Source organism: Oncorhynchus nerka, linkage group LG27 (genome assembly GCF_034236695.1).
Source record: "Oncorhynchus nerka isolate Pitt River linkage group LG27, Oner_Uvic_2.0, whole genome shotgun sequence".
NCBI lineage: Eukaryota > Metazoa > Chordata > Actinopteri > Salmoniformes > Salmonidae > Oncorhynchus > Oncorhynchus nerka.
In genome coordinates, this window is record NC_088422.1 from 66,002,193 (window position 1) to 66,026,172 (window position 23,980).

Here is a 23,980-nt window from a genome sequence, read left to right on the forward strand (position 1 = left end):
TTCAAGCTCCTTAATAACCACTCAAAATCTAGTTGCAAAATGACAGATCATGGAGTGAGTGAGTGAGTGAGTGAGTGAGTGAGTGAGTGAGTGAGTGAGTGAGTGAGTGAGTGAGTGAGTGAGTGAGTGAGTGAGTGAGTGAGTGAGTGAGTGATCAACAAGTCTGCATTTGAAAATTAAGACAAACAGAAAGAAAGTAAATACGAATGATCATAGTAATTTTTCACTATCTTTATTTGGACAAGTTACCTGAGAGCCATCATGTCAGACGTGTCAGTGAGTTTGTCGTCAATGTGGGAGGGCTGTGTCTAAGCAGGCCAGTCCCAGGCCTCTGTGTATGTTTGGTTCGAGAAGTTTTCAAGGCGTTCTTCGCCAAGCCCCTCTCACCACTGGGCAGCGAACGGCAGGGCTTCATCTTCCTGGAGGCTGAGCTGTTTCTTTCTTTCACTTTCTCTGGTATCATGACAGTGCATTGTATCCCTCAGTGGTTGTCACAGAGTCGACATCTACGTATCACACAGGCACATGAATCCCCTGGTGCCTCTCTCAGCTCCCAGCCCACCCGTGGCCATTTTACTGCTCAAGCCTCCGCCGTGATTGTTTCTCTTCATAATACCCAACAGCTACAGAATTGCAGTGTTTTATTTATTCAAATTGTACGCACAGAATCAAATCAAATCAAAATCAAATCAAATGTATTTATATAGCCCTTCATACATCAGCTGATATCTCAAAGTGCTGTACAGAAACCCAGCCTAAAACCCCAAACAGCAAGCAATGCAGGTGTAGAAGCATGGTGGCTAGGAAAAACTCCCTAGAAAGGCCAAAACCTAGGAAGAAACCTAGAGAGGAACCTGGCTATGAGGGGTGGCCAGTCCTCTTCTGGCTGTGTCGGGTGGAGATTATAACAGAACATGGCCAAGATGTTCAAATGTTCATAAATGACCAGCATGGTCGAATAATAATAAGGCAGAACAGTTGAAACTGGAGCAGCAAGCACGGTCAGGTGGACTGGGGACAGCAAGGAGTCATCATGTCAGGTAGTCCTGGGGCATGGTCCTAGGGCTCAGGTCCTCCGAGAGAGAGAAAGAAAGAGAGAATTAGAGAGAGCATATGTGGGGTGGCCAGTCCTCTTCTGGCTGTGCCGGGTGGAGATTATAACAGAACATGGCCAAGATGTTCAAATGTTCATAAATGACCAGCATGGTCGAATAATAATAAGGCAGAACAGTTGAAACTGGAGCAGCAGCACGGCCAGGTGGACTGGGGACAGCAAGGAGTCATCATGTTAGGTAGTCCTGGGGCATGGTCCTAGGGCTCAGGTCCTCCGAGAGAGAGAAAGAAAGAGAGAAGGAGAGAATTAGAGAACGCACACTTAGATTCACACAGGACACCGAATAGGACAGGAGAAGTACTCCAGATATAACAAACTGACCCTAGCCCCCCGACACATAAACTACTGCAGCATAAATACTGGAGGCTGAGACAGGAGGGGTCAGGAGACACAGAAGGCTGCCACTACTCATACACTACTGTTCAAAAGTTTGGGGTCACTTAGAAATGTCCTTGTTTTTGAAAGTAAAGCACATTTTTTTGCTCCATTAAAATAACATGAAATTGATTTGAAATACAGTGTAGACATTGTTAATGTTGTAAATGACTATTGTAGCTGGAAACAGCTGATTTTTAATGGAATATCTACACAGGAGTACAGAGGCCCATTATCTGCAACCATCACTCCTGTGTTCCAATGGCACGTTGTGTTAGCTAATCCAAGTTTATCAATTTAAAAGGTTAATTAATCATTAGAAAACCCTTTTGCAATTATGTTAGCATAGCTGAAAATGCTGTGCTGATTTAAAGAAGCAATAAATGGGTCCTGATGCACAACTGAGCAAGGCGCCTCACAAGTCCTCAACTGGCAGCTTCATTAAATAGTATCCGCAAAACACCAGTCTCAACGTCAACAGTGAAAAGGCGACTCTGGGATGCTGGCCTTCTAGGCAGAGTTCCTCTGTCCAGTGTCTGTGTTCTTTTGCCCATCTTAATCTTTTCTTTTTATTGTCCAGTCTGAGATATGGCTTTTTCTTTGCAACTCTGCCAGCATCCCGGAGTCGCCTCTTCACTGTTGACATTGAGACTGGTGTTTTGCGGGGACTATTTAATGAAGCTGCCAGTTGAGGACTTGTGAGGCTTCTGTTTCCAATGTACTTGTCCTCTTGCTCAGTTGTGCACCGGGGCCTCCCACTCCTCTTTCTATTCTGGTTAGAGCCAGTTTGCGCTGTTCTGTGAAGGGAGTAGTACACAGCGTTGTACGAGATCTTCAGTTTCTTGGCAATTTCTTGCATGGAATAGCTTTAATTGTTCAGAACAGGAATAGACTAGCGAGTTTCAGAAGAAAGGTCTTTGTTTCCAGCCATTTTGAGCCTGTAATCAAACCCACAAATGCTGATGCTCCAGATACTCAACTAGTCTAAAGAAGGCCAGTTTTATTGCTTCGTTAATCAGAACAACAGTTTTCAGCTGTGCTAACATAATTGCAAAAGGGGGATCAATTAGCCTTTTAAAATGATAAACTTAGATTAGCTAACACAACGTGCCATTGGAACACAGGAGTGATGGTTGCTGATAATGGGCCTCTGTACGCATATCCCATAAAAAATCTGCCGTTTTCAGCTATAATAGTCATTTACAGCATTAACAATGTCTACACCGTATTTCTGATCAATTTGATGTTATTTTAATAATGGACAAAAAAATGTGCTTTTCTTTCAAAAACAAGGACATTTCTACGTGACCCTAAACTTTTGAACGGTAGTGTACGTATATGACCTTTCAACTCAGAGCTTAACTAGAAAAACACAGAGATTTCTTTGTTTTGCAAAATAAATATGATCTAATAGTGTTTATCTTCTCCTGCTCCTTCGTTTCTCTGTCCATCCATTCTCCCTCTCTGTCAGTTCCGGGGCCCTGTGAGCCAGAAGATCTTATTGATGGCATCATCTTTGCTGCTAACTACCTGGGTTCCACCCAGCTGCTCTCTGAGAGGAACCCGTCCAAGAACATCCGCATGATGCAGGCCCAGGAGGCTGTCAGCCGGGTCAAGGTACGGACAGACAGCAGACAGGCCTTCCATCACACACACACACGCATGCACGCACGCACGCACACATAGACACACGCACACACACACACACACTGCACCACCCGTTTCAAATCCTGCAAACAGCTTCCCTTCCTTCCTTTTCATATGGATGTTGTTTTGATCTGGTATATTTTCACTGTGACTCTAGGAACCGTTTTGGAAGATTCCGAGTGAAGGGTGTCTGATGTGTTTGTTTACACCCCAGGAGACTGTGTCCAATCTAGTAGGATTATTGCTACTGTACTGTAGGACACACTGGTACTGTGTAATCATGTTCCTCCCCAGTGGGTTAGTTTACAGTCCTTTTAGCTCTGCTTACAACCCACTGTTTGATTTTTATACTGTCAGGATTGAATGATGCCCCTATAGAGGAAACAACCTTTAAGATATTCATCAATATGATTCTAGTATATCTTGAATAAACTTTATGTTCATGTTTCAGGCATATATAAAACCGGATGGAGACTTCAAAGCTGGTACAGAGTATTGACATAACCTCTGGAAACCTTTTTAATTAGTACTCTAAGTGGAACCTCTTGCTGTAGATAGTCTGCAATCTGGCAGACAGAAATACAGTTTTATAAATGGACTTCAAATGTGAGTGCAAGGTGCTGGTCTGTTTAATTCAAGTGAGGTCCAGATTGGCCTATTAAATCCACATAGACGTCAACGCTGTTTATCTCCCCAGTCAGAGCAGTTTGATATTTTGCCAGAATTAGCAGTCCATTAGTGCTCCAGTTGGGTCAGATTGGGGTAAAGCATGTGTCACATGGTGTTGGTAATGGATTGCTGGCTCACAGAGGTTATGTTTCCCTTTCCATTTCTGTTCCCTTTTCTACATTTATCGTCTGCTATGAATACTGATGGGCAGCAGCCAGAGAGGATAGCCATATTCAAAGCAGACTCCGCCACTGTGCATTCCAATCACTTCACTACTGGTTGGTTCTCAACTAGCTCTGGAGTTATGATTGCTTTTGGCAGTCTAGCTTTTAAAAACCCATTTATGCACGGGCCGTTTTCCCTCAGTCTGATAACAGTATGATCACAAATATAGTATTTTCACAGTATTCATTCCTATGCAATGAAATGTGTATGTTTTTGAAGGAGTTCATGTGTGCCGACAATGTATTATTGAGACCATTGTTGAGACTATACATGACTTTAGGAGCTATACCTATTGGATCAAAGAAAATACAACCCAAGATGATACACCAAATGTTCAAATAACTGTCCAGGCACAATACATTTCCTCTCCCTCTCATGAAAACATGTGCTGGGCTGTATAATGAATATTCTATAACCTAACTCACAGTGGTCCACTGGCACTTGGCTGGGATCTACTTTTAGGAACATCCACCTGTGGCAAGGCCTGCCAGTCACTGCAGAGCAGAGATGGGAGTATATGTTAGCTCAGTGGGTCAGATTGGCCCACAGCTCAGTGACACAGTGGCACAATCTCCTGTCCTCCTGTCCCTTCCATCTGGCAGCTTTTGTAGGGACATTTGAGTCTTGAAGGCCCCTGCCTCCCTTCCACTGCTGCTGGGATCTGGCTCCATCCATCCCAGTGAAAAGAAATCCAATCTTTTTTTTCTTCTTCATTATCTTTGTTGGCTGTTCAGCTGTGGAGGAGGCCATCGGGAAGCATGCCACTTGTTCTCTGCCCTCATCTGAGGAGGAACTACAGATGATGTGTCTCTCCACATATGAATTGGCCATATGTCACTCTGGACGCAGGGGATTGGACTCTTTTATGTGTTGGTAGCTACCGTTTCTTCACACACCAACCCCTGAGCACTGGGACTGGGCAGGGTCCCTCGGTACCATTTTATAGTGCTCAGATCTTAGCCACACCAACAACAACCCACACACAGATTAATTACACTGCTGTCCACAATATTTAGTCCGAAGCTACAGAGAACAAAGTAAGCCAGACACAAATACACACACACACACACAAAAATGTTTTCGTATGTTTTATTTATACAGATATTTTTTGGCATGCTCCCATCATTTTGATGTAATATTTATGCAGCTTCATCGCCCACTCCTTTTTCTGCCTGCCTTGATTTGATGCGGTAGATGTAGCTGGAGGACTCAGATGTCTGCTTTGCATTAGAAGGTGGAGGAGTAAATGTGTTACAAACAACCCAGGATCATCACCTCCCGAAGGCCGTTCTCTGCTCTGCTTCCAAATCAAATCAAATGTATTTATATAGCCCTTCTTACATCAGCTGATATCTCAAAGTGCTGTACAGAAACCCAGCCTAAAACCCCAAACAGCAAGCAATGCAGGTGTAGAAGCACAATGGCTAGGAAAAACTCCCTAGAAAGGCAGGAACCTAGGAAGGAACTTAGAGAGGAACCAGGCTATGAGGGGTGGCCAGTCCTCTTCTGGCTGTGCCGGGTGGAGATTATAACAGAACATGGCCAAGATGTTCAAATGTTCATAAATTACCAGCATGGTCAAATAATAATAATCACAGTGGTTGTCGAGGGTGCAGCAAGTCAGTAAATGTCAGTTGGCTTTTCATAGCCGATCATTAAGAGTATCTCTACCACTCCTGCTGTCTCTAGAAAGTTGAAAACAGCAGGTCTGGGACAGGTAGCACGTCCGGTGAACAGGTCAGGGTTCAACTGTTCATACAAACAGAAATAAACGGACTAGTTGCAGCATGCAAACATCCAACTTCCTCGACCCGACAGAGGCGTGATTATGCCCTCTGCTCTGTGTCTCAGCAAATGGTGAGGCAGCCATAGTAACAGAGTCAATCTGACTGATGATGGATGGGACTGGAACAGATGAACCAGTTTCAGCTCAGGGCTCACAAACATGTGTCTGGACTTCACCACACCCTCCTTCTGGTCCTGTGCAGTTGACATACATGGTTAAGGTCTTTTTGTGGGGTTCTGTGTTGGGAAAGGGGGATACCTAGTCAGTTGCACAGGAGGTGTGTGATTATCTGAATCTGAATCTTAACTGAATGAACAGAATCTGAATGAACTGAATCTGAATCTTTAACTGAATCTGAATCAATTGAAATAGCGGAATTGGTGTTTGTCAGTGTTTTCTGGTCAGCCACCCTACAGTAGGTTTCTCAATATGTTGTTTTTAGACCATTTGAAAACCACTCCGTCACCAACTGTCAGTTTTGACATCCCATTTCTCTAGGGGGATGGTGACTGACGTCAGTACAGGACTAAGTCATTGTGTTGCCTTAAATTACATGTCAAGTCATCTCAGGATGCTGGGCTCTGCTGTAATTCCTCACCATTTTCTGAAAGAATGTGTTGTGGACAGGAAAGGTATGCTGAGGATGTCTTGCCTTGACTTCACATTTGAACCTGAAACCCTTTGACAGAGTATTTGCATATGCTACACTCAAGTTCCCTTTTTACTTTGATATTAAGGTATGGTATCAACTCATTTTTGCATGTCTTTATGATTTGCTGTATTCAAAAGGAAAATAGCAATCATGATCCTTTTAATTGCCGTTTTAATTTGTTTCTGCAGAACACAGCTGTGCCATCGCTCCTATCCCTTTTCAGAGCAATGACACACCTGCTGTTTGGTTGAGTTATTGTCTCTTACTTTCTTTTACTTTCTTTACTTCCTGCCCTCTGTTTTTGCCGCTCCTCCCGCCCCGTGTCTGACGACCCTGTTCTGTCCCAACGTCTCCACCCAGAGGGTTCAGAAGGCTGCCAAAATCAAGAAAAAGGCGGTGTGTAAAAACAATCTGATCTGATAAGAACAGAGAGAGGGACCACCTTGACTCCACCCTCACCCTCCGGCTCCCTGTTCCATCTGTGTGTTCCATCTGTGTGTTCCGTCTGTGTGTTCCGTCTGTGTGTTCCGTCTGTCTGTCTGTCTGTCTGTCTGTCTGTCTGTCTCTGGCTCTGTCTGTCTCACCCTGACACGCTCTGAGCCGTGGAGTGTGAGGAGGTGACTAGAGTTATGATGAGAATCTCCATAATCCCACTCCATCTGATTACCCTGCATGCATCACTGAGAGGCTGGACTGTGTGAACTCTGGGAACATCCCTGCAGCTTGTGCTCTGAAAATCAGAGCCAGCCAACGTGAAATCCATTGATGATATTGATGATGCAAAGAAATATTCTAGCCTACACAGAATTACTACAAATTCTAATTAATACTATTAGACATATCATCAGACAAATTGCTTCATTATATATTGCATATTTAAAAAAACGTGTATATTCTGCTGCTCATTATACACACATCAGTACTTAGTTAATTAACCTAAATCAAACATGATTTAATTAACACGCAGTGCGTGGTGATTAGCGTGAATGCAAACCCCATGCCCAGGACTGGTATTCACACACATTCGCTAGCTTGTAATGACTTAGCTGCCTTGTTGCGCCTACTCTCATCTGTGCCGACTCTCAACACACCAACATCATGTCGGACCTATTGATGTAAAGCCCCAGAGCCAACCGGGTCACTCTGTGACTATATTGACCAGCCCTCGCTGCTGCTACCTCAAATCCCTTCCACTCTGCTCTGATGTGGATAATGACCCTGTCTGTCACAGAGATGGCTGTTTTTAATTCCACATGTATTCCATGCAGTCCTGCATGCGCAGTCACATGACCATTTATCATGAAAATTAATATTATTATATTATTAGTCCCCATTGTATAGATATAGTAGCCTTCAGAGACCCATTTTGTGTGGAACAATGTGAGCATGACCACCACTCAATAAACAACAACAACATCCTATGGCAATGCTACTACCCAATCCTTCAGTAGATCTCAATGTGTTATAATTACGATTACGAGATGGAATATGAATGTACATTTTATGGCTGTTCTCTATGGGTGTAGCCATAGTCCAGCACTGACTGAACACCTACTGTAAGCGTGCCAGGAGTCCGCTGGGGGCCCAACCTATAACACCATTACATGATTTATGAAATAGCTTTAAAACGGCTCTCAACAGGAGTTTAAAGAGGGCAGCCTGTTAACCGTGGGCCCTTGGTGAGCTCTCCTCAGCCCCCGGCCAGGGTGCTTAGAGAACGGGCACCCGGGCCGCTCTCTCCTGCCTCAGGGGGGACTCTGACACACCTGTCTCTCTTTTGTCTCCGTCCAGAGTCCAGAGGGAGACGCACAGACACTGACAGAGGTGGACCTCTTCATCTCCACCCTGAGGATCAAAGTGCTCAACGCAGACACACAGGTGAGTAGAGGTCCTGACTCCAGCCCTGACAGGACCAATCCGATGCAGTGGGGCCATAGCCACGCAACTCCTCTCGGTGTCTTTTGTGATGGATTTTGGATGATCATTTTATTTATTGAATCTTTTTTAAAATCTGATCTCCCTCTGAGTGAGGATACAAATAAATAAACGTTAAAGGCAAAAAGCCTCTATGGACAGCTGTCAATAAAGTGGGATGTAGCAGGAAGATGAAAGCTGGTTTTAAACACTTTGTATCCCAACCCGTTTGATTCCCAATCCAATTCATCTGCAATAATACTTAGTCAGAAATCATCTCGACTCCAAAGCCAAATGATTTAGGACACACACACACACACACACACACACACACACACACACACATAGCTTTGAACAGTAATGCAGTTATAAATGAGGTACGGTGTAGCACTTTACTTTTGATGTCATGTCTTATGGGAACATAATGGGGAACAAGGTTGTCCAATGTGAGAGGTTCAGCCGCAGTGTTAACAGTGACGTCTCTGGTGTACAGACTAGAGTGCCAGCTGACTGACTGTGAACAGAATGTGTGTCCCTGTCGTTGAGTTGCAGTCCGACTGAACAGAACAGAACAGCAGTGTGTGGGCTGGCTGCCTGGCACAGCCTACTGTAATGTGCTGCAATGCAGTGTCTCTCCACTCCACTCCCTGCCTGGAACAAGGATACCTGCTTCCCACAACCATCAAGATGGGAGAAGTCCGGTTTTATGGGACTCTGTTAGTTAGTTGGTGAGAGGTTGAAATCAGAACTGCAGCACAATGACACTTTCATGTGATTTGTCTTATTTACTATACCAATTCTACCATTTCCTAGATGGAATAATGTCATATTTCATACACACTAAGAACATTTGGTGCCGCGAATAAAAATGTCCGTGCCTCGGTTCAGCCCCTGCTGTCTGTGTGTACCAGAGGGGATGAGAACATTGGAGAACCTCAGGTTGATTAGAGGTGTGATTCCCGCGCCTCGGCCTGCTGCGGAGCATATGGGCTGAGGGGACATGCATGGAGTCCTGCCACTCTGCTGAGGCTGCTCGCCATGAGAAAGGTGGAAGGTGTTGGGCGCGGCATGCACGGACACATTGGATCATTAATTCTGCTGACGGACTAATGATGTTTCGCTGAAGAGCGTGCAGGTCGGAGCTGAGTGTTCCCACTCCTCCTCCCTCGCTACCAGACGCTCGTGTGAAGATAAGCACCTTGTCATACTTCGCCTGAGGCTTACAAAGCACACCATGTGTTTCTTTGACTCTAAGCGTCACCTGTAATACAGTAGATATTTTAGTATTTTTATTCTGTGTATTAGTACACCTGTTGCGGTGTGTTCGGTCGTCATGATACCCTGTTTGTTGTTCACATGTATGCGTCTACGAGGGAAGGTACTAGTTGTTCGTTGTTTGTTGCTGTGGTGGTGTACACAGGAAACTATGATGGACAACGCCCTGCGCACCATCTCCTACATAGCTGACATTGGGAACATCGTGGTGCTGATGGCGAGGCGCCGCATGCCGCGCACAGCCTCCCAGGACTGCATCGAGACGACACCTGGAGCCCCAGAGGCCAAGAAACAGTACCGGATGATCTGCCACGTCTTTGAGTCTGAGGACGTAAGTGAATGTGTGTAAATGTCTGTGATCTGCCCCTTGAGGCTAATATCAAGTGGTAGAATGGATCAGGACCAGGTGAAAGGTTAGGTACAGGACATGTTTCTAAATGTCGAGGTAATGGGTTGTAACTGATTCAGAGATTAGTCACAACAACACATTATGAATGACATGCTCACCAGGAACACCCTCTGACATGTTTTAAATAAGAATTTGTTCTTAATTGACTTGCCTAGTTAAATAAAGGTTAAATAACATTAAAAAGAAAAGATGATCCACCTCTGATAGGCCAGTCTCTCTGCCTGTCTCCTCCCCTTGCCAGCAGGCGTCTGCCCCTGCATTGCCGTTGTCCCTCTTAGTCGCCATTTCTCTATGCCTAATTAGCTGGTGTGATATAAAGGACAGAGTCTGAATGTTAACACATGAGTCATTTATCCTCAGCTCAGTAGGGACAATTCTATATTTCAACTATGCCTCTCCCAACAGTGTCTTATTACTGTCTACCTATTGCCTGGTAGGCCTGATCCTTGATCTAGCGGTCTGGATAAGGACAACAACTGGCTTTACTGTCCTCATTGGTTATGGGCAGGATTGACTGGGTTGTACCATGGTTTAGGTGTAGGGGATTCCTACAACTCAAATAGCAGGTTGTTTATATCGCCATGACATTTCAATCACTGGTTAACTGCCCCCCTGTCCCACGGCCAGTGTAGATGCGTTGCCAATGTGTGATATGCTGTCTGTCACAGTAATACTGCCAATTTTCACCCATACCACAGTCCAGGATGTGCTTTGTGTGTCTGTCAAAGCCCAGCATGCGGTTGGATGTCAGTTTGTTAACAGGGCAACCACAGCTTCCTTCCTTTGAAAACATATTATTCCCTAAAACTGCCTGAGGGAAGGTAGGAGGTAAATATAGGGAATTATAGGGAAACTGGGATAGAACCACCTCTAATATCATATGATATGCAATTAGATTACTCTCCTTTTCTTCTCTTTAGAGACGCTTTTTACAATCAATACCTTTGCCTTTTTATACGAAAAATGAAGCAATCATTGCACCAAGGCTACAGGCTTCATGATGCTTTCTACTTTAGCCTTTCGAACATGTTTTGGTCAATTTATATGGTTTTATTAAATGATGCCAGGAGAGAAGCTAGTTGTCAGTAATGAAGACATGGCAAATAGGTTTTGACATTTAAATCCAATGTTTATTGGACCTCATATAGTACTTGGCAACAGTGAAGCAACTCCATGTTGCTCCACTGCGTTGATTCATACCACATAAATGAATATTGATCTGTATCCCCCAGTTGCTCTGTGATGTGATTCTCCTCATTGCTGTCACTATGACAGTGTATTGTCAGTGTATTGTCAGTGTATTGTCAGTGTATTGCTTCTCTGACAAATGCATAGCTGGTTTTATTATATAGAAATATAATTACTAGGAGGGGAAAAAGCCTCTCAGACCACAGCAATTTGACTCAAACACTCATTGGTAAATTCTGTTTTGTATCCTCTCTTCTCATTGGCTCTCCAGGCCCAGCTCATAGCCCAGTCGATTGGGCAGTCATTTAGCGTGGCTTACCAGGAGTTCCTGAGGGCCAACGGCATCAACCCAGAGGACCTGAGTCAGAAGGAGTACAGTGACATCATCAACACGCAGGAGATGTACAACGATGACCTCATCCACTTCTCAAACTCTGAGAACTGCAAAGAGGTTAGACTCTCATTTAAATGTATGAGGTAACTGTATCATGGTGCCTCAGATGCACTGTACAATCTACTTCTCTGAGGACTTTTGGATGCTCAGTCAGTGACCTCTTACTTAGGATGAAAGAGTCTCTGATGACCAGTGAGGCAGTCTAGTTCTGTGGAAGTACTGCACATGGACTGAGCCAATTACCAGAGAAGCTGACAGTGGTCTTATATCCATCTGGCCCTCCTTCATCCGCACGTTGTTTATGTTCTTCCCACTACACCATTATATTTCTCCCTGATTAATTTTTCTCCTGCCCATAATCGCTTTGACTTGAGGCACTCATCACACTCTATCTCTCTTTCTCTCGCTATTGGCTGGCTCCACAGCTGCAGCTGGAGAAGCATAAGGGAGAGATCCTGGGCGTGGTCATAGTGGAGTCTGGCTGGGGCTCCATCCTGCCCACGGTCATCCTGGCCAACATGATGAACGGTGGGCCAGCCGCCCGCTCCGGGAAGCTCAGCATCGGAGACCAGATCATGTCCATCAACAACACCAGCCTGGTGGGGCTGCCGCTCGCCACCTGTCAGGGAATCATCAAGGTACATGGACAGGGACAGAGTTCTAGGAAGAGTCATTAGTGCTTATTATGTTGACATTACAGTAATTGTGTAAGACTACATGAATTCTGCAATTTGATCAAATAATCCACTGACTAAACCCAGTGGAGGTTTCAGGATTCCCTCTGCTCTGTCTGACCACTGTGTTTGTCCATCAGGGCCTGAAGAACCAGGTGCAGGTGAAGCTGAACATTGTGAGCTGTCCCCCTGTCACCACCGTGCTCATCAAGAGACCAGACCTCAAGTACCAGCTGGGCTTCAGCGTCCAGAATGGGATTGTAAATACGATCAGATCAGGCACTACATTTTAGCCCTGCGTGCAATGTCAAACCATGAACACAGTACAGTAATGTTTTCATTCAAGTCATCACTCAACAGCAAAAGGCCTTGACCACTCTTCTTTTTGTCTGTTTTTGGAATACTGTGTTCTCACGCGTAGGTTTAATAACACAGAGATAACAAACTGTGACTGGTTGAAAAATGTTTTGGATGAGATTCTGGACTACATCAATGTCTTTGTCCAATGAAACTTCAATTCCCTCAGGAGGATTTCAGCGGACGTTAACTGAATAGGAGAAGACAGCCCCGTCAATTATCTTTTTTTTCTCCTCTCAGCTGGTACAGTCTAAAGAAACCAATTCTGAGGGAAATAATACCGTGTTTAAACGACATGACAGGTTGTTAGCCTATAGGTCTGTACGTATGTGATTTGCATCATGAGCGTTACAAGCTTTGGTGGACAAAAAACATGCCGCACACACACGTATTTTAGTGTGTTCCTCATACCACTTTATTCAAGTCTCTGCTGTGTTCAAGTTATCCTCTGTGGCACATTGCTTCTATGACACAAATGGTCAACTCTTTAGAGCAATATTTATATAGCCTGATAATATCCCTTAAATTTTTTAAAAATGGAACAACGTTGCATCATTGCTTTATTCCCCTTTTAGAACTGCCCCTGTCTTGTTGCCCCTGGGGGTAAGTGACTGCCATGAAGGATAATATTCACCTTCTGTTTGTCATCTTCACCCACAGATCTGCAGCCTGATGCGGGGGGGTATTGCTGAGCGGGGGGGTGTCCGGGTTGGCCACCGTATTATTGAGATCAATGGCCAAAGCGTGGTGGCTACAGCGCATGAGAAGATTGTCCAAGCCCTCTCAAACTCTGTGGGCGAGGTGAGGTTCCGTTCAGATACACAGATAGAGTTTATAAAGGAGCTCAGAGGACACCACAATCAAATAGTATTAGTATTTCTATGAGAATTTACAGATTACTGGCCGAGGCAGGAATGAGCATAATATGCATTCATCAATACAATCATTAGGCTGTAAGTGTGTGCCTCTAAGCTTGATTATTTTCAATAAAGATAAAACAACAAGCGATAGATGCAAGTGCCGAGCTAAATGTTTGTTTTCTGTCTTTTCCTAAACCAGATTCACATGAAGACAATGCCAGCGGCCATGTTCAGACTCTTAACAGGACAGGAGACTCCTATGTATATATAAACCAAGGACAGATCCCATTTTCGTCCGCAGAGGAGCTGTAAGCAGTGGTTGTTTACAGTCCAGTTGGAGAGCTCTAGGTGGACAAGATTAGCAGACTAATGATTGTCTGAGGATGGCTAGTGAGCCAGGGATTGTCTTTCTTACTGTTGTGTCGCTGATTTATCATTTTTTCCCTCCATCTTTTCTGAGCTAACATCCATTCAACTGACACTCACGATATTTTGCTGATGTTAATACTAAAGAGGGTCATCTGGGCAGAAGGTGTTTATGTTATTTATTTGTGTTTTTTGTGTGTTTTTTTTGGACGCCTCACAATGTATATTTTTATATTCATATCAATGTCATATTGTACCTGCATATTGTTTCATTTAGTTCTCTTTTCTCTGTTTAATTTTCATGTAAATACATATTTTGCTAATGCGTCGGAAGTAATGGGGAAGGGTCATGGTTGCTTTGTAAATATTTATTGACTTTTCCTGCTGGTTTGATAGCAGGGAAAGAGAGCCCTTGACCGCTAAAGGACGGTTGAAATCGTGCTGTCAATATAGTTTAGATGGACAATAAAAGGGAATTTGGGAGTGACTTGGGTAATATAATTTTGTTTATATACAGTACCAGTCAAGATTTTGGACACACCTACTCATATAAGGGTTTTTCTTTATTTTTTATTATTTTCTACATTGTAGAATAACAGTAAAGAAAGACATGAAAACTATGAAATAACACATGGAGTCATGTAGTAACCAAAAAAGTGTTAAACAAATCAAAATACATTTTAGATTTTAGATTCTTCAAAGTATCCACCCTTTGCCTTGATGACAGCTTTGCACACTCTTGGCATTCTCTCAACTAGCTTCACCTGGAATGCTTTTCCAACAGTCTTGAAGGAGTTCCCACATATGCTGAGCACTTGTTGCCTGCTTTTCCTTTACTCTGCGGTCTAACTCATCCCAAACCCATCTCAATTGGGTTGAGGTCGGGTGATTGTGGAGGCCAGGTCATCTGATGCAGCACTCCATCACTCTCCTTCTTGGTCAAATAGCCCTTACACAGCTTGAAGGTGTGTTGGGTCATTATCCTGTTGAAAAACAAATGATAGTCCCACTAAGCACAAACCAGATGAGATGGTGTATCGCTGCAGAACACTGTGGTAGCCATGCTGGTTAAGTGTGCCTTGAATTCTAAATAAATCACAGTGTCACCAGCAAAGCACCATCACACCACCTCCTCCATGCTTCACAGTGGGAGCCACACATGCGGAGATAATCAGTTCACCTACTCTGTGTCTCACGAAGACTCAGCGGTTGGAACCAAAAATCTCAAATTTGGACCCATCAGACCAAAGGACAGATTTCCACTGGTCTAATGTCCATTGCTCATGATTCTTGTCCCAAGCAAGTCTCTTCTTATTGGTGTCCTTTAGTCGTGGTTTCTTTGCAACAATTCGACTATGAAGGCCTGATTCATGCAGTCTCCTCTGAACAGGTGAGGTTGAGATGTGTCTGTTACTTGAACTCTGTGAAGCATTTATTTGGACTGCAGTTTCTGAGGCTGGTAACTCTAATGTACTTATCCTCTGCAGCAGAGGTAACTGGGTCTTCCTTTCCTGTGGCGATCCTCATGAGAGCCAGTTTTATCATATTGCTTGATGGTTTTTGCGACTGCACATTTTTCTTGAAATGTTCTGGATTGACTGACCTTCATGTCTTAAAGTAATGATGGACTGTAGTTTCTCTTTGCTTATTTGAGCTGTTCTTGCCATAATATGGACTTGGTCTTTTACCAAATAGGGCTATCTTCTGTATACCACCCCTACCTTGTCACAACACAACTGATTGGCTCAAATGCATTAAGAAGGAAAGAAATTCCACAAATGAACTTTTAACAAGGCACAACCTGTTAATTGAAATGCATTACAAGTGACAACCTCATGAAGCTGGTTGAGAATGCCAAGTGTGTGCAAAGCTGTCAAGGCAAAGGGTGACTACTTTGAAGAATCTCAAATATATTTAGATTTGTTTAACACTTTTTTGGTTACTACATGAATCCATGTGTTATTTCACAGTTTTGATGTTTTTACTATTATTCTACAATGTAGAAAATAGTAAAACATAAAGGAAAACCTTTGAATGAGTAGGTGTATGCAAACTTTTGACTGGTACTGTATATCAAGCCAATGCTAGCAGTAGAGGTTGTATGTTACAAAACGCCATATCCCTTCCGATTTGAACTTTTTCATTTTACATTAGTTCCACCTCGTCATGACAACAAGTCATGAGGTAAATGTTACTGACTAGTGTACAAGTGTTATTTTTAACTTCCTTATGTCAACACAATTTATTGGACAGCACTGTCTCTCACACATTTTAATAACAGTTAATTCCAAACTATTGAACTCAACATTGCTTATTCTTTTGAATATCAAACCAATGTATGAAATTTGAAAGGGTAGTTTCTATGTGTGCTATGTTCATCTTGTGTGTTTCACCCCAACAGAAACTCAGTTGAGTCGATTTGTGAATGTATTGTGTTGTAAGAACTGTGTCCATTGCCATAAGCAGTATTAGAATGTCTGTACATAAAGAGAAGTTTGTCTAGGATTGTGCTCATAAGCGTCACGGTTAGTCACTGCAAACATCCCCACTTCTGCTGTGTCGGGCTTCAGCTTTGAGAGAAAGATGAACAAAGAATCCCACTGTGACTGAGGAAGCCTTACGACTGAGTATTGCTTTTAACATGCATTGTACTAAAAATTACATTGGAAAAATTAACATTTATCTGTGTGCATGCCTCATGATAGTATCAAGTCATTATGGCAAGATAACAATAAAATCTCAAATAAACCCATTTCTGTTTGATGACTCATTGGAATATATTTGTTTTACTGTGAATTGTGTCATTAGGTTTTATCAGTCAACAGTTTCACATAAACCATTTACATTTTTTAAATATTTATTGTATGGACAGGAGATTGATTGCATTACAGTATGTGCAACACACTGGACTTGGCATACAACGTGTGAATTAGTCTCTACCTCCTCCTGGTGGCAGCAGCTAGGTACTGACTAGAGGACTAGACAAAAAATATAAGTACAATATTTCTATTCATTCTGGTTTATAACAAGATTCTAAGGCTGTACTTAAGTTTTGCCACTCAAAAGCAACTTGAAATCACATGATGAAAGCGAAAGCTGCTGTGAGCATAACATTTTGTCAAATCATATACTTAGTTTCATATAGTAATGTCTCCAAATATCACATTTCAAGAGTGAAAGTTGCTGTTTGGGCAACAGGTAACCTGATTAAGATGTATACCTGAACATAATCTGACATTGAAATCAAACATTGAAAGTGTACAATAACATTAAGAAAAATAGACAAATAACAATAATCAACTGTTAGATCTACAGCGCTGTGGTTGTCTATACTGGCTCTCTTATTGGTCCTGGTGTTCCCAGTCCTCTTAGGGGTTCTGGTCAGTCTTGTCACACTTGAGCATGATTTTGACCCCTTGTCCCTGACGTGTGGTCTCGAAGGCCTGCACAGCCTGCTCTAGGGGGAACCGGTGGGTCACCAGGGGTGCCACGTTCACCTTCTTAGAGGCCAGCATCGCTATAGCCATTGGCCAGCTAGAATAAGAGGACACAAACACATGAACAGTAAAGTTATAAGACAACAGATAAACACAACTTGCTGCAATTGTTGGAACATTAGGGACCATATTCCTGAAGACCTCCCATTTTTGGGAAGTGCCTGTAAGTAAGCATTTCACTGTTATTCTACACCTGTTGATTACGAAGTATGTGACAAGTAAAATTTGATTTGAAGACCTACGTCCTGCGCTGGCTTCAGGGCTCTTTTGTGTAAAAGGAAACAACTTATTTTCTGTACCTAGTCAATGTGAGAGGAGGTTCACTTACGTGTTGCAGTAGCGGAAGACCCCTCTGATGTCCACCTCTCTGAGAGCAGCATTAAGCAGTGGGATAGTGGTCATCGCTGCACCCAACCCCACTAGAACCACCACTCCTCCAGGACGTGTAGCCTGGTGCAAGCATATATATATAGTACCAGTCATAAGTTTGGACACACATACTCATTCAAGGGTTCTTCTTTATTTTGACTATTTTCTATACTGTTGAATAATAGTGAAGGCATCAAAACTACGAAATAACACATATGGAATCATGTAGTAACCAAAAAAAGGGTTATATACAGTGGGGCAAAAAAGTATTTAGTCAGCCACCAATTGTGCAAGTTCTCCCACTAAAAAAGATGAAAGAGGCCTGTAATGTTCATCATAGGTACACTTCAACTATGACAGACAAAATGAGAGAAAAAAATCCAGAAAATCACATTGTAGGATTTTTTATGAATTTATTTGCAAATTATGGTGGAAAATAAGTATTTGGTCAATAACAAACAAGCAAGATTTCTGGCTCTCACAGACCTGTAACTTCTTCTTTAAGAGGCTCCTCTGTCCTCCACTCGTTACCTGTATTAATGGCACCTGTTTGAACTTGTTATCAGTATAAAAGACACCTGTCCACAACCTCAAACAGTCACACTCCAAACTCCACTATGGCCAAGACCAAAGAGCTGTCAAAGGACACCAGAAACAAAATTGTAGACCTGCACCAGCCTGGGAAGACTGAATCTGCAATAGGTAAGCAGCTTGGTTTGAAGAAATCAACTGTGGGAGCAATTATTAGGAAATGGAAGACATACAAGACCACTGATAACCTCACTCGATCTGGGGCTCCACGCAAGATCTCACCCCGTGGGGTCAAAATGATCACAAGAACAGTGAGCAAAAATCCCAGAACCACACGGGGGGACCTAGTGAATAACCTGCAGAGAGCTGGGACCAAAGTAACAAAGCCTACCATCAGTAACACACTACGCCGCCAGGGACTCAAATCCTGCAGTGCCAGACGTGTCCCCCTGCTTAAGCCAGTACATGTCCAGGCCCGTCTGAAGTTTGCTAGAGAGCATTTGGATGATCCAGAAAAAGATTGGGAGAATGTCATATGGTCGGATTAAACCAAAATATTTTGGTAAAAACTCAACTAGTCGTGTTTGGAGGACAAAGAATGCTGAGTTGCATCCAAAGAACACCATACCTACTGTGAAGCATGGGGGTGGAAACATCATGCTTTGAGGCTGTTTTTCTGCAAAGGGACCAGGACGACTGATCCGTGTAAAGGAAAGAATGAATGGGGCCATGTATCGTGAGATTTTGAGTGAAAACCTCCTATCTGCAAGGGCATTGAAGATGAAATGTGGCTGGGTCTTTCAGCATGACAATGATCCCAAACACACTGCCCGGGCAACGAAGGAGTGGCTTCGTAAGAAGCATTTCAAGGTCCTGGAGTGGCCTAGCCAGTCTCCAGATCTCAACCCCATAGAAAATCTTTGGAGGGAATTGAAAGTCCGTGTTGCCGAGCAACAGCCTCCAAACATCACTGCTCTAGAGGAGATCTGCATGGAGGAATGGGCCAAAATATCAGCAACAGTGTGTGAAAACCTTGTGAAGACTTACAGAAAACGTTTGACCTCTGTCATTACCAACAAAGGGTATATAACAAAGTATTGAGATAAACTTTTGTTATTGACCAAATACTTATTTTCCACCATAATTTGCAAATAAATTCATTAAAAATCCTACAATGTGATTTTGGGGATTTTTTTTCTCATTTTGTCTGTCATAGTTGAGGTGTACCTATGATGAAAATTACAGGCCTCTCTCATCTTTTTAAGTGGGAGAACTTGCACAATTGGTGGCTGACTAAATACTTTTTTGCCCCACAGTATATATATTTTATATTTGAGATTCTTCAAAGTAGCCACCCTTTGCCTTGATGACAGCATTGAACACTCCTGGCATTCTCTCAGCCAGCTTCATGAGATAGTCACCTGGAATGCATTTCAATTAACAGGTGTTCTTTGTTAAAAGATTTTTTTTCCTTCTTAATGCGTTTCTCACTACTCCCCCATATGCCATGTCTTGAAATATGCAGTCGGATTAAAAGTATGTTCACATTCTAATACTTCTGACAGCCAACTTTCCCCGCCCATAACTTTTGGACTTTATAGCATTCCCAGAAAGCATGGATTATTGAGTCATTATTAGTTTTACACTTAAGACATGACTTTGTCGTTGTGCTGTAGACTTTGTGAATTTTGTATCTTGTATAATAAATTCGATAGATCCGTTTATACTGGATTAAGCGTACATTTTCGTTAACTGTAATTTCGTCAGTTAAGCTCCAACATTCCCTCCATCTCGTACCAACATCAGTTCTTTGTCATGGTTCCAATAGTTTGTTTTTTTCTAAGAGAAAACTGCAACATTTCACAGTCCAGTATTTCCATTGGCTCTAATATCACTCTTGTGGCTGTACTTACATAAATGGCAGTTTGGACACTGCTCTCCACACCGGTGCACTCAATGGTGATATGAGGCTGTGCTTCCAGCATTCCCTCCACTCTCTTTGCCAGCTCCTCAGGCCCATCCTCTCTCTTCACAGTCAGAGGGAAGTCTGCTCCCAGCTCCTTCGCCATGACCAGGCGATCTGCTGACAGGTCTGAAACAGGAAGGACAAAAAGAATACTGTGGCAGTCCCTACTATATTGGGCCAGCACACAGTATTACTAATGTACCCACATTTATACCTTTTCACTTCGAAGCCCTTTCAAAAGAAGGAAGTCCCTGGTAGACAATTCTGATTTGAGTGAAACAAAATGGATCCCATAAAGAGTGTATTATTACACCCTGTGCCTTACCGGATATGACCACCTGTGAGGCACCCATAGCCTTGGCCACCAGCAGACAGACCAGCCCAATTGGTCCTGTGATAGGGAAAAGAGAAACGAGAGAGATGCTTATGTTGAATGTGGACATGTTAATTGTTAGTTTGGACACTGCTCTCCATGCCGATGCATTCGATGGGGATATGAGGCTGTGCTAGTAACCTTACAGGATATTTTTCAACTTAGCTGGTCATTGTGAAACTGTGTGCATGAGGGCTAGAAGTGATGACATGAGGGGTCGGTATAGGAAATAGTACGTACGCCTTGTCTGAGCCAGAAGGGCCCATAGGGCAGGAGCCTATCACCTGATTCAGTAGCTTGAGGCAGCTTGATGTAAAAGTACACTCCCTGGACAGGACGCTAGTGTATCGCAGGGCCTATATGGAAAATACATCTATCATTAACTAAAAAGCAAGAGCTGATCTTTATTTAACCAACCCTTTCATTCATTAATGAATGTTTAGGTATTTACATGTGTTAATTGTTTATAAAGCACACTCACTTACCAGAAGAGTAGATATGTTAAATATCAAGTCTGTTACTACAGGTGTTTAAGTTCATTGGGTTTCCCCACTGTTATTATGCTGTGTCAACATGATTCTCACTTTTGTAACTAAACCACATTTTTAAATTTTCAAACTTGCATGGGCATGTTAGTGGAATGTAACAACCTCCATACTTCTAATTGGCTGTATATTCTGCAAAGTTACATTTAATTGTATTTCATTTGATCATGTCTTGTAGTAGTTGAATGATGACTGGACATAAAACCTGAATAGCTGCAACTGCAAAATTGTGTCACACTTCATGGGTCCAAGCTGCAGTAACAGTAAATAACAGTTACAATGAATGACAGCCGAGCTTTACCTACCTGCCCCACAGATCAGTACACTGCTGCCCAGGGTCACTCCAGCTCTGCGGCAGGCATGAATACCCACAGACAGAGGCTCAATCAGGGCCCCCTCCTCATATGTCACATTGTCAGGCAACCTATTCATACACAGAAACAGAGAGAACTTAAGCAATGTAGGTTTGTCATGTTACCCCCAATGTTCTACAATGGCAGTATGTTGACAGTTATCTGTCCTTGTAGATAAAGTAGAAATAAGGAACTCACTTGTAACAGAAGTTGGCACTGTGTTTGTAAAATCTGCACAAATTCCCATCATCAGGGGGTGTGGCACAGAAGAAGATGGTGGGGGAAAGATTGTAGTTTCCTGATTTGAAGAACTCATCCATCTCGCGAGGGACACCTGGCTCTACAGCAACTCTATCCCCTAATTATCCAACACAAATTAATAATTGACACAGATAACCCAATGTTGCATTATCTGATCAATGTTTTTTTAAACTGACGAACTGCATTAAAAGCAAAACATAACCTCATTGAATCAACTGAGTACTTCCTTCTCACATGCTTGCATAGTTCTTACCTTCTTTTAGGTTCTTCACTGCTGAGCCCACCTTCACCACCCGACCAGCAGCCTCATGCCCCAGCACCATGGGCTTCTTTACCACAAAGTCACCTATGCGCCCATTTTGCCAGTAGTGCACATCCGACCCACAGATCCCAACTGAATGCATCTGAAGCAACACCTCTGAATAAAGGAAAGACAAGCAATTGCTCCACGGGATACACCAACTGTACACAAAAAAATGAAATGCAGAACTATACTGTACAAGCCGTCTGGATACTACATTGTTCCTATACCATTTGGACCTGGTTCAGGGATGGGTCGTTGTTCCTGTAAGAAATCAATCATCACAATTAGCCCGACCATTCAAATAATCAATCGCAATTATTTCTCCATTCATACTGGCATTCCCCCATGTTCACGAGTAGTGTCCAGCAACCAGCCATTTAAATGACCATTTATATTAAAGCATCTTACTTTTACTTGTAAAGTTCAAAAGTCAGTCAAAATGGTTAATATTATAAATGGTCATTTATATGGCTAGTTCCGGGACGAAGCAATGCCATGAGCAGATGAGCTAACTAACGTTAGCAACTTTCTGATATTGACCGAAAGCTGCAGTTTTCATGAAATCTCGATCTGCTTACATCATCATGACATAGTTATAGACTACTTTATTACCAGTCTGAGGTCACCCTGGGAATGCAACACCACGGACAGGTTTTCTTTTTCCATGTTGTATTCACTCAAAGACAACTACGGTGTGAATAAAATCAGAAATCTTGTAAAATGCTTGTTTGGTCTGTGCAGGGCTCAAAGTGCATCTTCCTGCTGCTAGGTGGGCAGTCGACAAAAACAAACCATGTGATTGGCGTACGGTTGGAGAGAACACGCCATTATAGCAAAGAAGGGAGAGTCGAATTGAGCTATTCTTAAATTTGAACGAAAAGTGTATTGCTATTTCGTAACTATTTTATTAATCGAATCTGACTTATTCTAATGATTTATACGTTGATAATGGTGTAAGACTATGAAATGCCTGCGTCGCATTTGAGCTAACCCAGAGCGCTCTGATTTGTCACAGAATTGCAGTGCCTGGTAAATGGACCAATCACAGGTCTTGTTTCCGGGGGCGGGAATGAGGTTGAAGACACACAGGAAATGTTTCTATGGAGACAAATATTAAAGACGTCGGAATCGGTGGTCTGAATAAGACTCACCCACAGATAGAACAGATATTTCACCGGATGTATAAATGTGAAGAATCTTTGACTCAAATGTCTGTCCGTCTGCTTTGTACATAGTGTATTTGGCTTTTGAAAACGATATGGTTTTTGAATGTGCTCGCAAACATTTGGAAAAGTTCAATTTTAGTCACCCATGTCAAGTTGTACTTCCACCTACAACACTAACCAAAATAAAACAAAGCTGTTTTTGAATGACAACTGTCTTCTCTTCCCTTCCCTTCAAACGAGGTAAGCAAGACTGAAAAAAATAACTTTCATTGAAGATGTTACCCCAATTTTCCACATTATCCATAGGCCGGCCTACATAGCACCACTCATGGGGAAAAGTTGTACAAATGCCTAGCATTAAAATCTTGCCAATTAGAAATTACTTTCTTGTGAACATCCTGCATTTAGAACAGCTTGAGGAACTGGTTATTGATGGGAACCAGCTAACTATGCTGCCAATTGCCATTGGATGTCTGAGGAACCTTATGATCCCATATACAGTGGGGCAAAAAAGTATTTAGTCAGCCACCAATTGTGCAAGTTCTCCCACTTAAAAAGATGAGAGAGGCCTGTAATTTTCATCATAGGTACACTTCTACTATAACATACAAAATGAGAAAAAAAAATCCTGAAAATCACATGGTAGGATTTTTAATGAATTTATTTGCAAATTATGGTGGAAAATAAGTATTTGGTCACCTACAAACAAG

At 42.7% G+C, this 23,980-nt stretch overlaps 2 protein-coding genes across 2 annotated transcripts in view; one reads left to right on the plus strand and one right to left on the minus strand.

The window, feature by feature from the left end:
• Positions 1-16,656, plus strand: part of apba2b (amyloid beta (A4) precursor protein-binding, family A, member 2b) — a 70,605-nt gene extending 53,949 nt beyond the window's left edge. Inside the window, exons 6-13 of the mRNA XM_029639025.2 lie at positions 2,961-3,106; positions 8,260-8,346; positions 9,803-9,988; positions 11,526-11,705; positions 12,074-12,286; positions 12,463-12,582; positions 13,340-13,480; positions 13,739-16,656. Of these exons, the coding sequence (XP_029494885.2) occupies positions 2,961-3,106; positions 8,260-8,346; positions 9,803-9,988; positions 11,526-11,705; positions 12,074-12,286; positions 12,463-12,582; positions 13,340-13,480; positions 13,739-13,810 (1,145 nt within the window). The 3' untranslated portion in view covers positions 13,811-16,656. The remainder of the gene's footprint in view (positions 1-2,960; positions 3,107-8,259; positions 8,347-9,802; positions 9,989-11,525; positions 11,706-12,073; positions 12,287-12,462; positions 12,583-13,339; positions 13,481-13,738) is intronic.
• Positions 16,657-16,744: 88 nt separating this feature from the next.
• Positions 16,745-22,884, minus strand: LOC115112173 (sorbitol dehydrogenase-like). The gene is made up of 9 exons (XM_029639027.2): positions 22,717-22,884; positions 22,332-22,365; positions 22,054-22,218; positions 21,738-21,897; positions 21,492-21,610; positions 20,594-20,659; positions 20,216-20,394; positions 17,731-17,852; positions 16,745-17,439 (listed from the first exon to the last, which is right to left on the minus strand). The coding sequence occupies exons 1-9, from the start codon at positions 22,768-22,770 to the stop codon at positions 17,274-17,276; spliced, it is 1,065 nt and encodes a 354-aa protein (XP_029494887.1). The 5' UTR covers positions 22,771-22,884; the 3' UTR covers positions 16,745-17,273.
• Positions 22,885-23,980: the final 1,096 nt, after the last annotated feature.